This window comes from Molothrus ater, chromosome 1, assembly GCF_012460135.2.
Source record: "Molothrus ater isolate BHLD 08-10-18 breed brown headed cowbird chromosome 1, BPBGC_Mater_1.1, whole genome shotgun sequence".
NCBI lineage: Eukaryota > Metazoa > Chordata > Aves > Passeriformes > Icteridae > Molothrus > Molothrus ater.
Window position 1 is genome coordinate 77,150,944 of NC_050478.2, and position 15,780 is coordinate 77,166,723.

At 34.6% G+C, this 15,780-nt stretch overlaps 1 protein-coding gene across 13 annotated transcripts in view; it reads left to right on the forward strand.

Moving 5' to 3' along the window:
• CDH18 (cadherin 18) overlaps positions 1–15,780 on the forward strand; it is a 493,283-nt gene that overhangs the window by 454,940 nt on the left and 22,563 nt on the right. For all 13 annotated transcript variants that reach the window (XM_036400351.1, XM_036400425.1, XM_036400360.1 and 10 more), the window contains 2 exons: positions 2,334–2,470; positions 14,733–14,854. In XM_036400351.1, coding sequence (XP_036256244.1) covers positions 2,334–2,470; positions 14,733–14,854 — 259 coding nt within the window. The remainder of the gene's footprint in view (positions 1–2,333; positions 2,471–14,732; positions 14,855–15,780) is intronic.

Sequence of the window (15,780 nt, forward strand, 5' to 3'; positions counted from 1 at the left end):
AAGCATGTATCTTCTGGACAAAGTTCAGATGTCAACATGACTCTGTAGCAAATATGGCAGCTTTGTGGATTTTTAGAGGTTGATACTACTCTGTCTCGAAGTTTTTATAAATAGTTAAAGGCAATGCTATCTGTGGACATGGGAGATACAAGTTTTCTGCTGAGACTGGCACAGTCTTAAAGAGGTGATTATAGCTTGCACAAATAGGACCACATATAAATATGCACAAAATAATGCCAAGAGGATAATTGTGTGGTTAATTTTAGTTCTTTTTTTTGTGATGTGTCCTCGGAGGATTCCAATATTCCTCAAAGTAAAATCAATTTATTTGGATGTCTGCACCATCTAGCATTTCATGATCAGTGACTGATGAATTTTCATCAGGAGTTTTCTTTTAATTCCTCTCCTGAGTTTACCAAACATGGAGAGCCACACCAACTTTCAGAAGTGTGTCTGCAATGACTGCTGTGTATAAATTCACTAGCTTTTTTGGTTTTTTTCACTGTTTTGGTTTTTGCTTTTCTCCCATTCAGTTAGCGATACAGTGAATAATGTCCTTTGAAAAAATTTTCCTGACTTAAACTCTTAAAAATTGCCCCATCACCTACATAATCATGATCTTCTTAGTCCACTTGTTTGAAGCAACTTGAGCTGCCATCTTGCACATCCAAAGTGTCTTATTGGGTACTTCTGGTAAATTTTGGAATGAGGTATTCTCAAATGCTGCTAATAATGAACTGCAAAATAGTTTCTGACTTAGCTTATGGGAAACAGCAAGGACAATCCTTGCTCCAGAAAAACATAAAATGGGTAGGAACTGAGGTCTGCTGTCTTTCCAACAACTCCAACAGTTATTCAGCAGGGCTTTCACTCCTCATGATGTTGAAAGGAAAGATGGAGAACAGGTGAAAAGAAAGATATTCTATCCTAGGTTTGGATACTTTGATTTCTAGTGACTGATCTGTGGTTCTTCAGCTGCTGAAAATACTTGAGACATGGCAAGAAAACGGGAGTTCCAAAAGGCAAGTCAGCACTCTGTAAGGCAGATGTAAATACTTCTTGCAGGTAGGAGAGGGGGATTCAGGTTCTCTCCAGTAAGGAAGATCTACCCTAAGTCACCAAATCCTATCTGGCTTTTCCACTGAGTCTCCAATCCTTTGACCAGTTAAGGTGACTCACTCAGACTTCTGCTTTCCCTAAGTGCTTTCTTTCTTTTACTTTTTCACATCACTTCTGCCTTTAACATATTATTCAATTAAGTACTTGTTTGTTTGCTTGCTTTTTGTTTACACAACTGGTATAAATAAGTACATTGAGAGAAAAATAAAACTTATTTTTAAATGTTTTGTGCTTCACAAATTTTATGCATGCCACTCTTTTTATTAGCTAGGAATTACATTCTGGTAATGTAAAATAAGAGCAATTGGATGGGACAAATAAATCATTTTGACCTTTTTATGCCTTCCATATATTAGATATATATGGAATTTCACAGAATGAAAAGAGGAATAAAAAATTATCAGGAAAAGTAGTTATGGTATATAAAATAATATTTTTCCTTTTTTAAAGGAAATTATTTTTTCTGGAGTTGGTCAAGAAGGCTTGGAAGGGTTGAGTAATTGTTTCATTCGTTAAAAGCCATTGTAAATAATTCCAGCTTTGAGAAAAGTCTTGTCAATCTTTTCTTTTGTGTTCTTTCCCTCTGCTTCCATTACCCACTTCAAGGTTTTTAGCTTCCCTGCTAAGCAAAGTGCCCAGAAGCCAAGGGAGCAATGCAGGGGAGTTTAGTTTTGCTTCTAGGGTAGTGTCAATGGCTGCTCTGGGAACCAGATGTTTCTGATTCTCTGTAATGGTGATGTTCTAAATGGCTTATGTGTCACCTTGTCATCAAGTTAATGTCAGCGAGGCATGCTTTGAAACAGGAACCAAGGCTGATCACACTGCTTTGCAGTGACAGGCAAATAAGCTGAATAATAATATCCTAGTTTCTGCTTTCTTCTCTGCTTTTCCATTTCATGATTTTTAGTCAAAATATATGTGTATCTTACCTTTGACAGGGTTGTATACTGCTGTGCAAAATACCACCTGTTAGCAATTTATGTCTTTGTCACTCAAGGTGGAAATATTGTTATATATCAAAAGAAATAAAAGATTATGAAAGAACTTAAATACAGTATTACTTTGGGTTTCTCCAAATTATAGATTTTTTCAGGTTGTTTTTTTAAATGTCTGTGATTTTAAAAACTTGAAAGTAATATTCTTATATAGCTTTCTGTTACTTTGGATTATATATACTAAAACAAATATATATTTATTGTTGTATTTCTTCATAGATATTTCATTGATCATAACACAGAAGAAGATAGGTATTTCACCATTGATGCTAGTACTGGAACCATTAAGACTGCCAAGATCTTTGACAGAGAGGAGACACCTTGGTACAACATCACAGTGGCTGCTTCTGAGATAGGTAAATAATTTATTTGGCACATGGTGTGAAAAATAAAAATTAGAAAGGAAAATAATCACTTTCAGATTTTGAGAAAGACTACATTAATATATTATGTTTTTAACACCAATGGGTTTTTAAGTAGTCCAGATAAAGGAGAGTTTTCTGTGTATTTGTGAATATCTAACTCCAGAGAACAATTAAACAAAATCACATGCCTATGTGAGTCCATCTGTGTAAATTTGCCAGATTTCTCTGCATGGGACAGAAGGCTGCCAACTTACCCAGCAACATTTCTAAGCATTCATTCTCCTAAAATCAACAGTTTGTGTCATTTATGTTTCACAATTCATATGTCTTAGAAGTTAACACTATTTAGTACTTCTGAGAAATTCATCTTTCCTTCTTGTATCTACTATCAACTATTTTAGCGAATTGCATGCCAATTGTATGCCCATGTTAATTTATATTTCACAGATGCCTAGTAGTTTCTGATTATGTTTCTGGCCTTTTAATAGGCAAATTACCAAGATATAATAAATACTTACCTGTTCATTTGAAAGTCCTCTAACGTTGGTGAATCTCCATTGCCTCAGACAAGCCCCGCAATGATCAAAAGCCATTTGTCTGAGGAGCATGAGAAAAATATTTATTTCTTCTTGAGGCAAGGAGAGTTTAAAGAACTTTTCATTTTAGCTTTTTTATTGCAGGGTCTTTATTTTTCCATGGTCAAAGTTTTAAATCTAAAAAATTCAACAAGGCAAATGAAGAAAAAAAAAGTCCCATTCTGGATTGATAGATTCAATCCTCCTAAGCAGTGTTCATGATACCAACTTTCAGTGGCAGTGATTTTGATCAAAACTGTGAAATGCTTTCATGTATATTCATTTTCTTTTTTTTTTTTGTTTTTTTTTTTTTTGTTTTAATAATGCTAAAACACAGGTTTTACCTCTAACAGGTCCGACTGACATTATTTAGCCTGGTCTGCTTTCATCTGTTTCATCTCTTGGTTAAAATTTAATCTCTTCTGCCACTACAGCACTCGCACAGGCTACACAATAAACAGCATGAATTTATTTCATAAAGACAACAAATTGTTTCCTATTATTGTACCAACATTCACAAATAAATTGACATTTTGGGCTAAGTACTTCCCTATAGTAACTAATAAGATCTAGAATTTTATGATTAGCTCCTTGAAAAAGCAAACACTAGCACTCCTGTGTGCTTGACAGTCTTGACATATATAGAATGTCATTTCAGTTCAGCATAAAACTGAATTCAGCATGAAATAAAATATAATTAAAGCTTAATCATAACCAGGTGCATACTGTTAATTAAAAAAAAAAAAAAACAACAAAATTTAAAAGCTACACAGGGACACTGAAAAAAAGAGTATTCATGAGTCCCTTTTTGGAAACCATTGAAATATAATTTTCCAGAAAGAAATCGCAATAGCATAAAACTTAAACATAGCTTTCTCCACATTATTTGGTTCACATCATCAAAAGAGTGCTGGTACATGTATCATGCTGAGAATAGTATGAAAAAGGAGTATTATGTTTATAACAAAAACAGAATGGAATAAATTATAAGAATTATACTTTTTTTTCTTTTTTTTTCTCTTTTTATTTTTAATTTTAGGTGCTCTGCTTAGAAGTCTCTGTTTCAGGTGAAAATTTTGACAGGAAGACACAAATCTGATTTTTTTGTCTCTTGCACTGCCTTTGTTACAGTTAAAGTTGGGGTTGAAAAAATAAGTAAATCTATAGAGTCAGTTGGAAAAACAATTCATTTATGAAAAAAGGAAGATATAGTAGTGAGGAAGAGATGGATAACAGACAGACTGACAGGCAGCCTAAATGACAGAGAGCCTTTCCTTGTGTCTACTTCCTCAAACATTTTGGTTTTTTGCAGCATTTTAGAAATTAAAACACTGTTCTCTTCCAAATCCATTGTGAACTTAATAATGAATTTATGGTGGAGCAAGGAGCATATGTTGTGCATGGCCAAAGCTCTTCCTTTAAGTGCTATCTGTCCCATGTCTGGTCTTATGGTTTTTGCTTTTAAGCTCAAGCACAAGGTATTGCAAAACTAAGACTAAAGCTGAAATATCAGTCAAAGGCTATAACAAAAGTGTTATTTAGCTGTGGGGCTGGTATTCCTCAAATTTATCTGACACAGCAGAAGGCATTTGCAGTTTCTGACATCATTTGCTTGGCCAAGAACACAGCAGAACCTCCAAGGACCATAAAGATTGTATTCCTTCAACAACAAGAGGTGCTCTGTGGGTATAAAGTGTTGATTGTAGTTAGTTTCTTGAAGTGTTTTCCTCTCTTCACTTTGTGCTACATATCAGTGATAGAATTCAGTTTCCACCTGTCATCCTTTCGGCCACTATTTGTAACTGGGTTTATTTTACATAAATGAAATTTAGAATCGACATTATATTTCTACCCCCAATTGTGTGATATCTTCATGCTTCAACCTTATTCTTTCTCAACCTTTCATAAGATATTTACTTTCACTTTTCCTCTCTGTATGTGATATATACTGTCTACATTGGTCAAGTGTCCTCTGAAATCTGAGGAAGTCCTACCACTTTGCTCTGTGGGAGTAATGCTGATGTAATAATCCACAGGCTTTTTTCTGTTTGTGCTCTTATTTCTTAAGGCACACCATTACTATAAAAATTAATGGGCAATCCTTTTCTTTCTTTAACGTTCATTGTTCTTAAACAGCAGCATTTTTGTGTCCAGAAGCATTTGCTTTGATTGTCTCAATAGTGGTGCTTCCTGAAATCTCTTTGTAGTATTAGGGAAATAAGGTGATAAAGTAGTACTATAGTTTATGTTGAAGGATCTAGAGACTAAATCTGAGGCAGGGGGAAGGAGCAGTCATCCTAACAGTAGTACTAATACTTTAAAATACAGATTCACATAGAATTATTACCATTTAATTGACTTAGAATTCTTTGAAAAAAGATTAGAAAAGTCTATTTGAAAGAGGGAGAACATATAGTTTGATTGATTCTAGTAAAGGTTTTTAAAGAAGTCTTTGACAAGAGCAATGAGAATAGAAAAGTACAGAGCAAATGCACAATGTTTTATAACACATGAAACACTGATTTAGAGGAAAGAAATACAGTCATAGCATAGTAATACCAAGAACATAGTCTGTCCCTCTGGAAGTAGAAAAACTTAAGCTGAGCTATTTTAAGGACTAACAGAATTTGTCAATTAGAATTCATTATAATGATAGCACTCAATGATAGGAAGTGATTCAAATTCCAAAATTACCTCCCTAGCTGTAAAGAATTAAGGAAGATTGAGAGAAATTCATGTAAGAACAAGACACATAGAAGAATGAGCTAGATAACTGAAGGGTGAAGTGGATGGAAAGCTGTCTGAAATGGCAGGTTCAAAGGGCTGCAACCAGCAGCCCAGATAGCAGGTGGGGTCCAATCACTAGGAAGTATTCCTGCTGGCTTACGCAGGATGCAACAGCCTCTTCATTAATGACGTGATATGTGGAATAGAGTGCTTTCTCAACCACTCTCACTCTCTTTGCAAATGACACAAAACTGGAATAGAAGCTGATACATCAGACTGTCATGTTGACAACCAGAAAGATCTTAACAGGCTAGAGAAATGGCTGAACAGGAAATGAAGAGAGATTGATGAGAGGAAAATTAAATCTTGAAGAGATATTTAATAACAGGAAATGCAAAGTTGAGCACTTGGAGAGGAATAATCCAATGCACCAGTTCACATGCACAGCCAACTGGCAGGTGAGCAGCTTTTGAAAGAAGGTTATTGTGGAGGTCCTGGTGGATGAAATCTGGATGTGAGCCAGTGATGAGATCTTGTGGCAAAGGAGGCCAATGCCATTCTGCACTGGTTGAGAAAACCTGCTGTCAGCAGGCTGAGAGAAGTGATCCTTCCCCTCCATACAGCTCTGGTGAGGTTGCACGAGGAATGCTCCCAGATCTGAGCTCCTCAATACAAAAAAGACATGGACCTACTGGGCTAAGTCCAGTGCAGGAGCATGAAATCATGAAGACTGGAGTACCTCATATGAGAAGAGGCTGAAAAAGCTCAGATTATTCAGCCTGGAGATGTGAAGGCTCAACAGGAGCTTATCAATGTGTTTAAATAACTGTTGGGGGAGTCTAAGAGGTGACTAAAGATGATCAACATCAGGAAAGACTCATCTGAGTAGTATCTGGTAAAATGACAGGAGGCAATGTCATAAATTGAAGCACAGAAAATTCCATTTAAACCAAATAAGAAAAATTGCTTTACTGTGAGATTGATCAAAAATTGGACAGGTCACGTTGAGAGGTTGTGGATTCTCTGTCTTAGAGACATTCAGAACCCACTGGACATGGCCAAGAGCAATGTACACTCTAGACCCAGCTTTGAGAAAAGGAGTTGGACTTGCAGATCTATGGAGGCACCTTCAAAATCAATGATTCTGTGATTTTTTGATACTGGGAACTGTGTTTTTAATATGGAGAAGAAAATAAAAGAAGAAAATTGAGCAAACCAGCTTCTTGATGTTTTTCAGGTGATGTTAACATCAAAAGGTTATTGGAGTTCATAAAATACTGACATTTAAATGGATAATAACTGTGCTTCTAATTAGAAATGTGATTTTTTAAAAGCAAGATAAGTGCTTATATTTTAAAGATTTTAAAGGTACCTTTTAACTGGGAAGTTGTCACATATTTCTCTTATGCAGCTGGTTATTTTATCAGTGTGTAGAATGTATTTCTGGATTTAATAGATCATCAGCAGTTTGGGGATCAAGTTGTGGTGCTCTTGAATGTCTCCAAAATGCTTTGCAGTGGCTGAAAATAGAAAATGAGACAATTTTCCTCTATTTGCTTAAAGGACCAACTTTGAATGCAATGGGTGCAAAAACTTGTGATTGAAGGGACAATAAAGAGTTCCTAATTTGTAAAGCTGTGGAGAGGCTGTATAGAAGAGGAGAACTGAAATAATGGTGTTTCAAGCCAGGTTCTGTCAGATCCCCCAGACTTGATGAAATCCAATCAAGAGTCAGCAAAAAATTATCACGTTAAAGGAACCTATATATATATATAGCTTTGACACCATAATGGATTAGAAATCAAAATACTGAAGAGACATCATTATGCAGTCGATTTTACAAAAAAAATAGCCCATAAATCTCCAAGGTGTTAAAAAATTCAGATATTGGAAAAAAAAACAACCCAACCAAACAAATATATTTGTCTTTGTTAATACATCTTCTGTATTTACTTTGCTATGCATATTCCTTATGAACTTCAGGGGAAAATGTGCCAAGGTGTTGAGTTAGGGCAGTACTTAATTGACAAACTATGCAATACCCTATGTGCTATGGAAAGGATATCAGGAAAAAGTAATTTTAATAAAAAAATAATCAGCAAAAAACTACTCAAAGAAATAACTTTTAAATGCACTTAAATAGAGTGCCAACAAACCCTGCTCACAATTTAAATATGTGAAAATTTGGGATAATTCACCAGAATAAAAGTTTGGAGCAGTCATTTTACAAGACTTAAAGTAACAAAACATTAAAGTGTCTTTTCTAATTGTAACATAAGTAGTTTTTTTTTTTAATAAGTGTTGGTAAAAACAATAACAGAAACACACAGTACATAGTTCAGAGGAAAACAGGATCCACAGAGACAACTAATAATATGCAGCAGTGAAATATAAACCCCCTTGAGTTGCTGAATAATGCAAGTCCTATAATTGCAAAAAATAAACATATAAAGTGTATTCTTATAGTGAGGTGTGGTTATATCTGTTCTTTAGAATCACAGGGCTATTGCTACCCATATTACCATCATTAAATAGCAAAGTTATGAGAATAATTTGACAGTTCTTTTTCACGTTTTATATTTGCAGAAAAGAAATTACTAAGATTTGGGTAGGGTATTAAAATATATTACTCCTGGTAGCTCTACATGAGGCTGTCATATGGAGAAGGATAACTGAAGCTAGAGGGGAGACATAAAGTATGTACTTCTGTTAATACTATTATGAGGCAAGCGGATTTATTTTACAAAAAGTGAAATCAAAAGACAAAAATACACAATTATTTTTTTGCTTATTTTGAAACACATGAAAGAAACATATGCATTGCCTGAAGGAAATAAGTCTTTGGAGGGATACCTTCCTGGCATACAACACTAAAAATAAAAGAACAAGAATTTATGTCACTTTGCTTTCTCATTTTTAATTTTTCCACATAACCAAGAATGACTCTAATAGCTTGTGTCAAAGAATCAGTTTTTAGAAAATGTTTCCTTTACAATATCTTTAAGAAAGTCATCTAAATCAGAACAAAATGCTGTTGCAGTTTTATAAACTCCTAAACATTTGTATCTGGTGGACAGCAGGATGATTTTTTTAATACCAGTGAGTTTGTTGCTAGATTCCTGCCTCAGTTTTTCTTTGAAATGAATTTTTTCTTACAATAAATATAAAATGACCTCATAGTGATTTTGGTCTCAGTTTTTTTTTTTTCAAAACTAGTAAATTTTAGTAGCAATAGAGAATGTACTTAAGGAATGAAATTCACTATTTTTATTTTTTTTTAGTATCATTAGAGGGAAATACTGTGTTTTGTATTGTTTTTTTATATATCTGATTATTTCTATAGGTACCACATAGAACCAGAAAAAAATTTTTACCATAAACCCTGACTTCACCAAAGGAAAAAAAAATCACATTCATTCTTTATCTTTGACCTCACTTGCATTCTGCCTTCTAGTTTAGTTTCAGAAAGAGTTTTGGTATTGGCAACTTTTTTTTTTCCAGAAAATAGAATCTGCTATAAAAGTCTTCCCTCAATCTGTAAGAGGTTAAAGTAGATTTTAAAAACAAAACTATGGGGTTTTGAGACTGTATTGGTCATGGTGTAGTGACAATGACCTGGATATCTGCTACTTTTCTACTGGTGAGAGCTGGACACAGTACAGGTACCCAGTCCAAACTTAGCAATGATACACAGTTTACATTCAGGCTTGGCAAGCTGCCTACTAATGCATCACAGCAATATGAACTTATAGTATCATAAAACCATTAAGGGTGGAAATGACTTCTAGGATCATTGAATCCAACCATTTAGCCAGGAGAAGAGGAGGCTTGGGGAAAATGCCTTTGCTTTCTACCACTGCCTGAGAGGAGGTTCAGCGAGGTGAGGGTTAGCTTCTTCTACCAAGTAACAAGTAAGAGGACAAGAGGAAATGGTTTAAAGTTGTACCAGGGAAGATTCCATCTTGATACTAGGAAAAATATCTTCATTGACAGAGTGGCCAGGCACTGGAACAAGCTGCCCAGAGAAGTGGTGGAATAACAATTTCTGGATGTTTTCAAAAATCATGTGGATGTAGCAGCATCTGCTGGTTTTTTTTTCAAATGTGCTTACCAATGCAATACAGAAAGCCTACCAAAAAGCTATTTTAAAAATCTAACAGTTGTTGAAAGGCAGTTCTAGCCTGCTCAAGGAATTATGCTTCTAATTCCAATTTCAATGCTTATTCCCTGTTTATATTGGCTTAGTCATTGGCTTCTAGGCATGCTAGAGTTTCTTCTCCTGTTTCTTTGGGAAAAGCAACAATGAAGATATTCCTATGTTATCATCTGAAAGCGGGATAGGGCATGGCTCTTCTTAGCTACCAAGGTGAGGCTCTAGAGAAGGGATAGAGTTTGGAATCATATGGCATTTACTTCCCTTTGAAGCTTTGTGACAGAAATGTCAAAAAGGACATTTCTGGCCACAGAGCCAGTGTGTTTTGTCGTGCCCTGTTCTAATCAGGCAGTCAACACCAACATCGTCTGAGAATTTGGCTTGAATTACAGCAATAGAGGGTTTCCAGCTTGAAAACTCTAAATGTTTTTGATCTACTGCAGTGCTATGATTATCATTATTGCTTCTGTAGTTGCTGCTGCTATCACTACTGCTGTGATAGAAGTGAGCAGTGTCTTCAGCTTTATATTTATTAGTAAAAAGTTAAATTTTGCTACAAGAAAAAAATAAAAACTTTTGTTATCCATCTTCAGGTAACACTATTTGGAAGTACTCACTTCCTTAAAATGAAGACTGGAACATTAAACTTATTCTTAGATTCTGCATAATTTTCTCCTTGCCAGGATATTAAGTTTATCACATATACATCATCCTGAATTAAACCCTGTATTTTATTGATATTGCCATTCCCACTTGTGTGTTGGATATTCTTCCATCACTTAGGCTTTTTTGTGGTAGTATATTTTATCTTTCCTAGATCTATGTTTATTGTTCTCATGTTTTAAAACTAACTAACTACCTTTATTAGAGGAATGTGATGAGTCTTTTGTACTTCTCTTTAAGAAATAATGGTATAGAGAGCTAGCTGAATTTCCTAAATATTGGTTTGCATTGTATGGTCTTGAAAATATGTCAAATGGGCTTATATAGTAAACACTATGAATACAATGAAGTCTACAGTTAGCTAACTTACTAAAAAAAAAAATAAATTCAAAACCAAGAAAACAAAACAAGCAAAAAGCAAATAAACAAACTCGCAAAATATTGTTAATGTCAGGACTTCTATTCTGAAAGTCATTCAGGTAGAATATTTTTTTATGAAGTCTATTGGAATTTTGTTAGTGTGAAAAGAAACTCTCAGTCATAAGTAACTATATTAAAAATCTTTCTTCCTAAATAGGGATTTAAAAGTTTGCCCACAGAAACTAATAGAAGATTCAAAGCTTCACATTGGCTGTTAATTGGGTCTTCTGTATGTTTACAGTGGACTTGCCAATGGAGGATCTGAATATGAGAATCTGGACAATGAAATTTATTTACTTTACAGATGTTTAGTATTCTGGAGGAAGAACTATTTATTCTGGGAAAAGTCTCGAGCATAAGAAAATAAGTCTTTAGCATAGGTGAATCAGAGCAGTGTTTCTGCTTCAGTTGCCCCTTAAAACAGAGAGCATTCATTTCCAAAAATATACTCTTGAGGCAAATGCTAATAGGACACAGAATATTTTGTGATGCACAGGCCTGAAATGTATGTCAGCAATGATTATCTTAAAACTGGAAATCTGCCATATTACTGCAAGAAATTTGTCTTATTAAGAAAAATGTACTATTAAAAGTGCCAGTTATTAGATTGGTTTGGAGATTGCAGGTAAATTGTATTCTTGAAAAAGACTGGAGTATATGTTGATTCCCAAAATCAAAACTTAAATAAAGAAAGAGGAAAAAAAACTTATTTCCTTCAATTCCTTCTCGTTCTCTTCCCCTATTATAAATTTTTCTGTCGCCTTGCATGCAAATTTAGGCATGCACACTGTTCAAGACTGTTTTGGTAAGTAGTGTTAATACTGTACCATTAGCATTTTGTAGTGAGTATCCTGTCAGTATGGAAATTGCCTACAAATGTCAGTGATTCCATGAGGTACTGGCTTCCAGGGAGTTACTAATATTACCTTGTGCATAAAGAGCTCTTTTGAACTGATGAGGTATTTATAAATTCTTCATACTGTAAAACAGCTGCAAAAGAAATAAACTTTCTGAATCTCCATAAAACATCTCTGCAAAACTACTGCAAATCTAACTGACTGAGTAAGATTGCTCTGGGTAGTAGTGACAGGCATGCAAGAGGACACTTTCAAGGTGAGGCAAAGTAGGTCTGCAGCACTGTACTGAAACAAAAGTATTTAACTCTTTTTATCATGCACTGGAATAAAAAGTTTGATTTTTTCTTCCCCAGTAACTATATGCCAGGCCTACAGAGCAGTCCTTTATCTGTGGTACCCACTACTCTGTGCCCTCTCTGATTTTTTCTGCATCCTCTTGAATAGTTTTTTTGCCCCCTCATACCTTTGAAGATGGCCCTGCTTTGAGCTGGAAACCGGACCAGTGACTTCCAGAAATCCCTTTCAACTAAGATTTTTCAGTAATCCTATGATTATCTGATGAGCACAACTTCTGTTGCCTTCTTGCTAAAACTCTTCCAGATCTTCTGTAGTATTAAAATGTTCAAATTCTTCATTATAGTTTATGAATCTTGTCTCTTTGTGTGTATTCTATCCTTCCTTCATGTATACCACTTTCTAGTTCATATACCTTACAAATTATGTTCAAGAACCTCCCCAACAAAGTCTCAAAACGAAATTTTCTTTGGGCCATAGATATCATATTCTGTCATTGTAATTACAGGATTTTTTAATTTCATTGTCTGATTACATTAACAGAGGGCATTGCCTAAATGAGTTGCAAGCTAAATTTAAGTGAGCAGTAAGTAATGTTAAATCTGTACTGCCTGTGCTCTTCTGCACAATCTTTTGATCTACCTTCAATAAAGGAACAAACATCTTTTTGTATTACTATTCATACTGTGAATGTTCTCCTGGAGAGAAGATTGCTTCCTTCAGAAAAAAAAAGCAAAGATAGATAAATAGCTCCCTTCTCCCAAATACTTAGTGGACAGCCAAGTGTAATTCTCCCTCACTTATATATATCCCCAGCATTTAAACTTTCCTCAAAGTTTTCTACTAAAGGTGTTTTATAGATGGCAATAGAGAGCCTCATTATTGCATAAAAACAGTGGAGATAGTCCAGTTTGTCTCTTAGTTCACCTCTTAAAAAGATATTTATAGATTCAAGATAAAACTGGAAAGAACAGTAAAGGAAAATTTCAGCAAGATAACGGCATTTGCAAGCCTATACATGTCTTCTGAGCATGTTCTTCTAACTTCTAATGCTAATGGTAATTGGAATAGCATTCCTCTGTTAGTTAAGTCTTCTGTTGACTTTTTTATCTCCTTTCTATTTGGTTTCAAAAGTATTAAAATCATTGTGTGAATATGCACATATTAGTTAAAAAAGAGAATATGAAAAATCTGAGGGAACTTCTAAGACCTAGATCCTTTGCCTAGTATCCCATGTGATGAAATAAAAAGAGAGATCTCTTCATTTTTCATAAAAACTTTAACATTCTCAAATATTTCTTCACTGGGAGCCTACATCACTGGTGGTATTAAAGCCTAGTATGTGTCAAGTCAATGCTTTCCAGAATTCTGAGCAGAGATCATTAAATGTGTGACAAATATTAGGCATTTTCTAAATGACCATTTTTAACAGAAACATGGTAGGGATTAATTATAATGAAAATAACCATGGTGAATGAAGTTTCACCGTGAATGAAGCTTTGACTACTAATTTTTCTCTCTCTTTTATTTTTCTTTTTTCTCCTCATGAGCACACACATGAACTTTTAAAATGTCAGTCTATAATACCTCATTCTTCCATTTTAATCCATTTGAATGATTGACTTTACAGTTTTCTACTGATAATTTCATTTAGTTGGTGAATGCAAGATAAAGTTTGTCATCTAACTGATTGATACTTGTACGGATTCCAGAAGGCATGTATTAGATGATCATAAAAAGTTTAAATACATAATTCTTTCAACCAAATAAAATTACCTTAGTACTTAAAAGTAATAACAAGGGTGTTATGGACTGAAAGAAATTATAGGGTGGTGGTTTTTTCCATTTTCTCATGGAAAGTGTATTCTTGTTGAAAGGATTCTTCTTATTGTGCTTTTTTGAGGGTGTAATATTTCTGAGGGTGAGCTGCCATGAAAGTACGAATCATAGCCTTAGGCATTGGTACTTAAATATTGTTTTCTTTGTGCAAAAACCAGACTCACTTCTGCTGAACTTTCTTTCTTTTCTTCTGCTAAAGCCATACTTACTAACTACTGTGTGAAATGCCACAGCAACTTGTGAGAAACCAGAACTCAATTTTGGGGAAAGTTTATATGCCTATGTGTTTTTTTATTATATTTGCGTTTTACTTTCTAAACCCTTTAAAGAACTGTGAAAAAGAAAGATGCTTTCATATTTTTTGCATTAGATTTAATTCAATACTATGATAACAGTTTAACATAAATTAACAAGAAATTGGTCATTTTTCACCATACAGTGCAACAGTCTAAGTACAACAGCTTCCTCCCACTTCATTTCCAGAGTAGCTTGTATTTGATTTAAGTGACTTGACTCATGCCATACTTCCCACTCAGTTTAATTGCTATTTTTTCAAAACAGTTAATGAAGCACAACAAACATGCTTTATTATGTTGTTACCTAAATTTCTGTAGATGCATCCAGTTTTCATTTAGTTATTGTTTTAATAAACCACTTTTAAATTGAGAATTACATGCAATATTGAGTATTTTAAAAGGCTTAATACCATCCTATGTGTTTTGCAGACAATCCTGATCTAGTGAGCCATGTTCCAGTTGGTGTTAGAATCCTGGATGTGAATGACAATCCTCCCGAGCTTGCCAGAGATTATGATGTAGTCGTCTGTGAAAATTCAAAGCCTGGTCAGGTAACTCTCACAGCTATATTTCTTCCAGTGATGAAGAAGAATTGCTTTGTTAATGTCACATATGTCAGAAGTTTGGAAAATATCATAACTCTTTCTGATTTTACTTTAACATTTTGTACTTGATTGAAATTTTAATTGTATGAGGCAAAAGGGAGAAAATTTTGGCATTTGTTCAATATCTCTTTCTTGTTGCTGCAAAAAAATACTCAAGCTATCTTCTGTAAAGACAGGTAAAACTTTAATCCTGTTAGATAAGGGATAGAATTTGACAAGCCACTATCCTGAACAAAGTGAAAAAAGTAGATTTAACATCTCTCATCCAAGTGCCACATAGTAGTAATGTTTCAAATGCAGCTCACTGAAGTGTCTGGTGAGCATGGCTCACACCCTCACTCTTTGCTTGTTGGTTGCCCTTGCCTATAAAGGGTTGTTACACAAAAGATCTTGAATGGGTTTTCACAACTATGAGGATGGGGAGTGCCAGAACTGCCACTGAATAGCTGAATCGTACTCCAGCCACTGCTCCTCTGATTGATGCACGTCATTGCAGCCAGGGGTTTGACAGTTTTGCAAAGTGCTTTTCCTTTTCTGCATACACTGAGTTTTACCCACAGCACTGTGCTTGTTTTGCATTATTGCACAGGTTGCATGTTTCAATTATGAGCTGATATGTTTCCTGAGGAATGTATTACTAGTAATAACATTATTTTCATCAAATCCTTAAAATGAGTGTACAAAAATGCATAGTGACATATTTCTGTTTTTAAAGCTGAGACTATAAAAATGCCATACATCATCTGACTGTAGCCTGATCAAAGTTATCTTCACTCCACCAGCAGCCAAAAACTGGTACCTAAAACACAATATAAGAAAAGACCAAGTGTGTATGATACTTACCACAAATTCTTCCCTGGTATGAGACCATT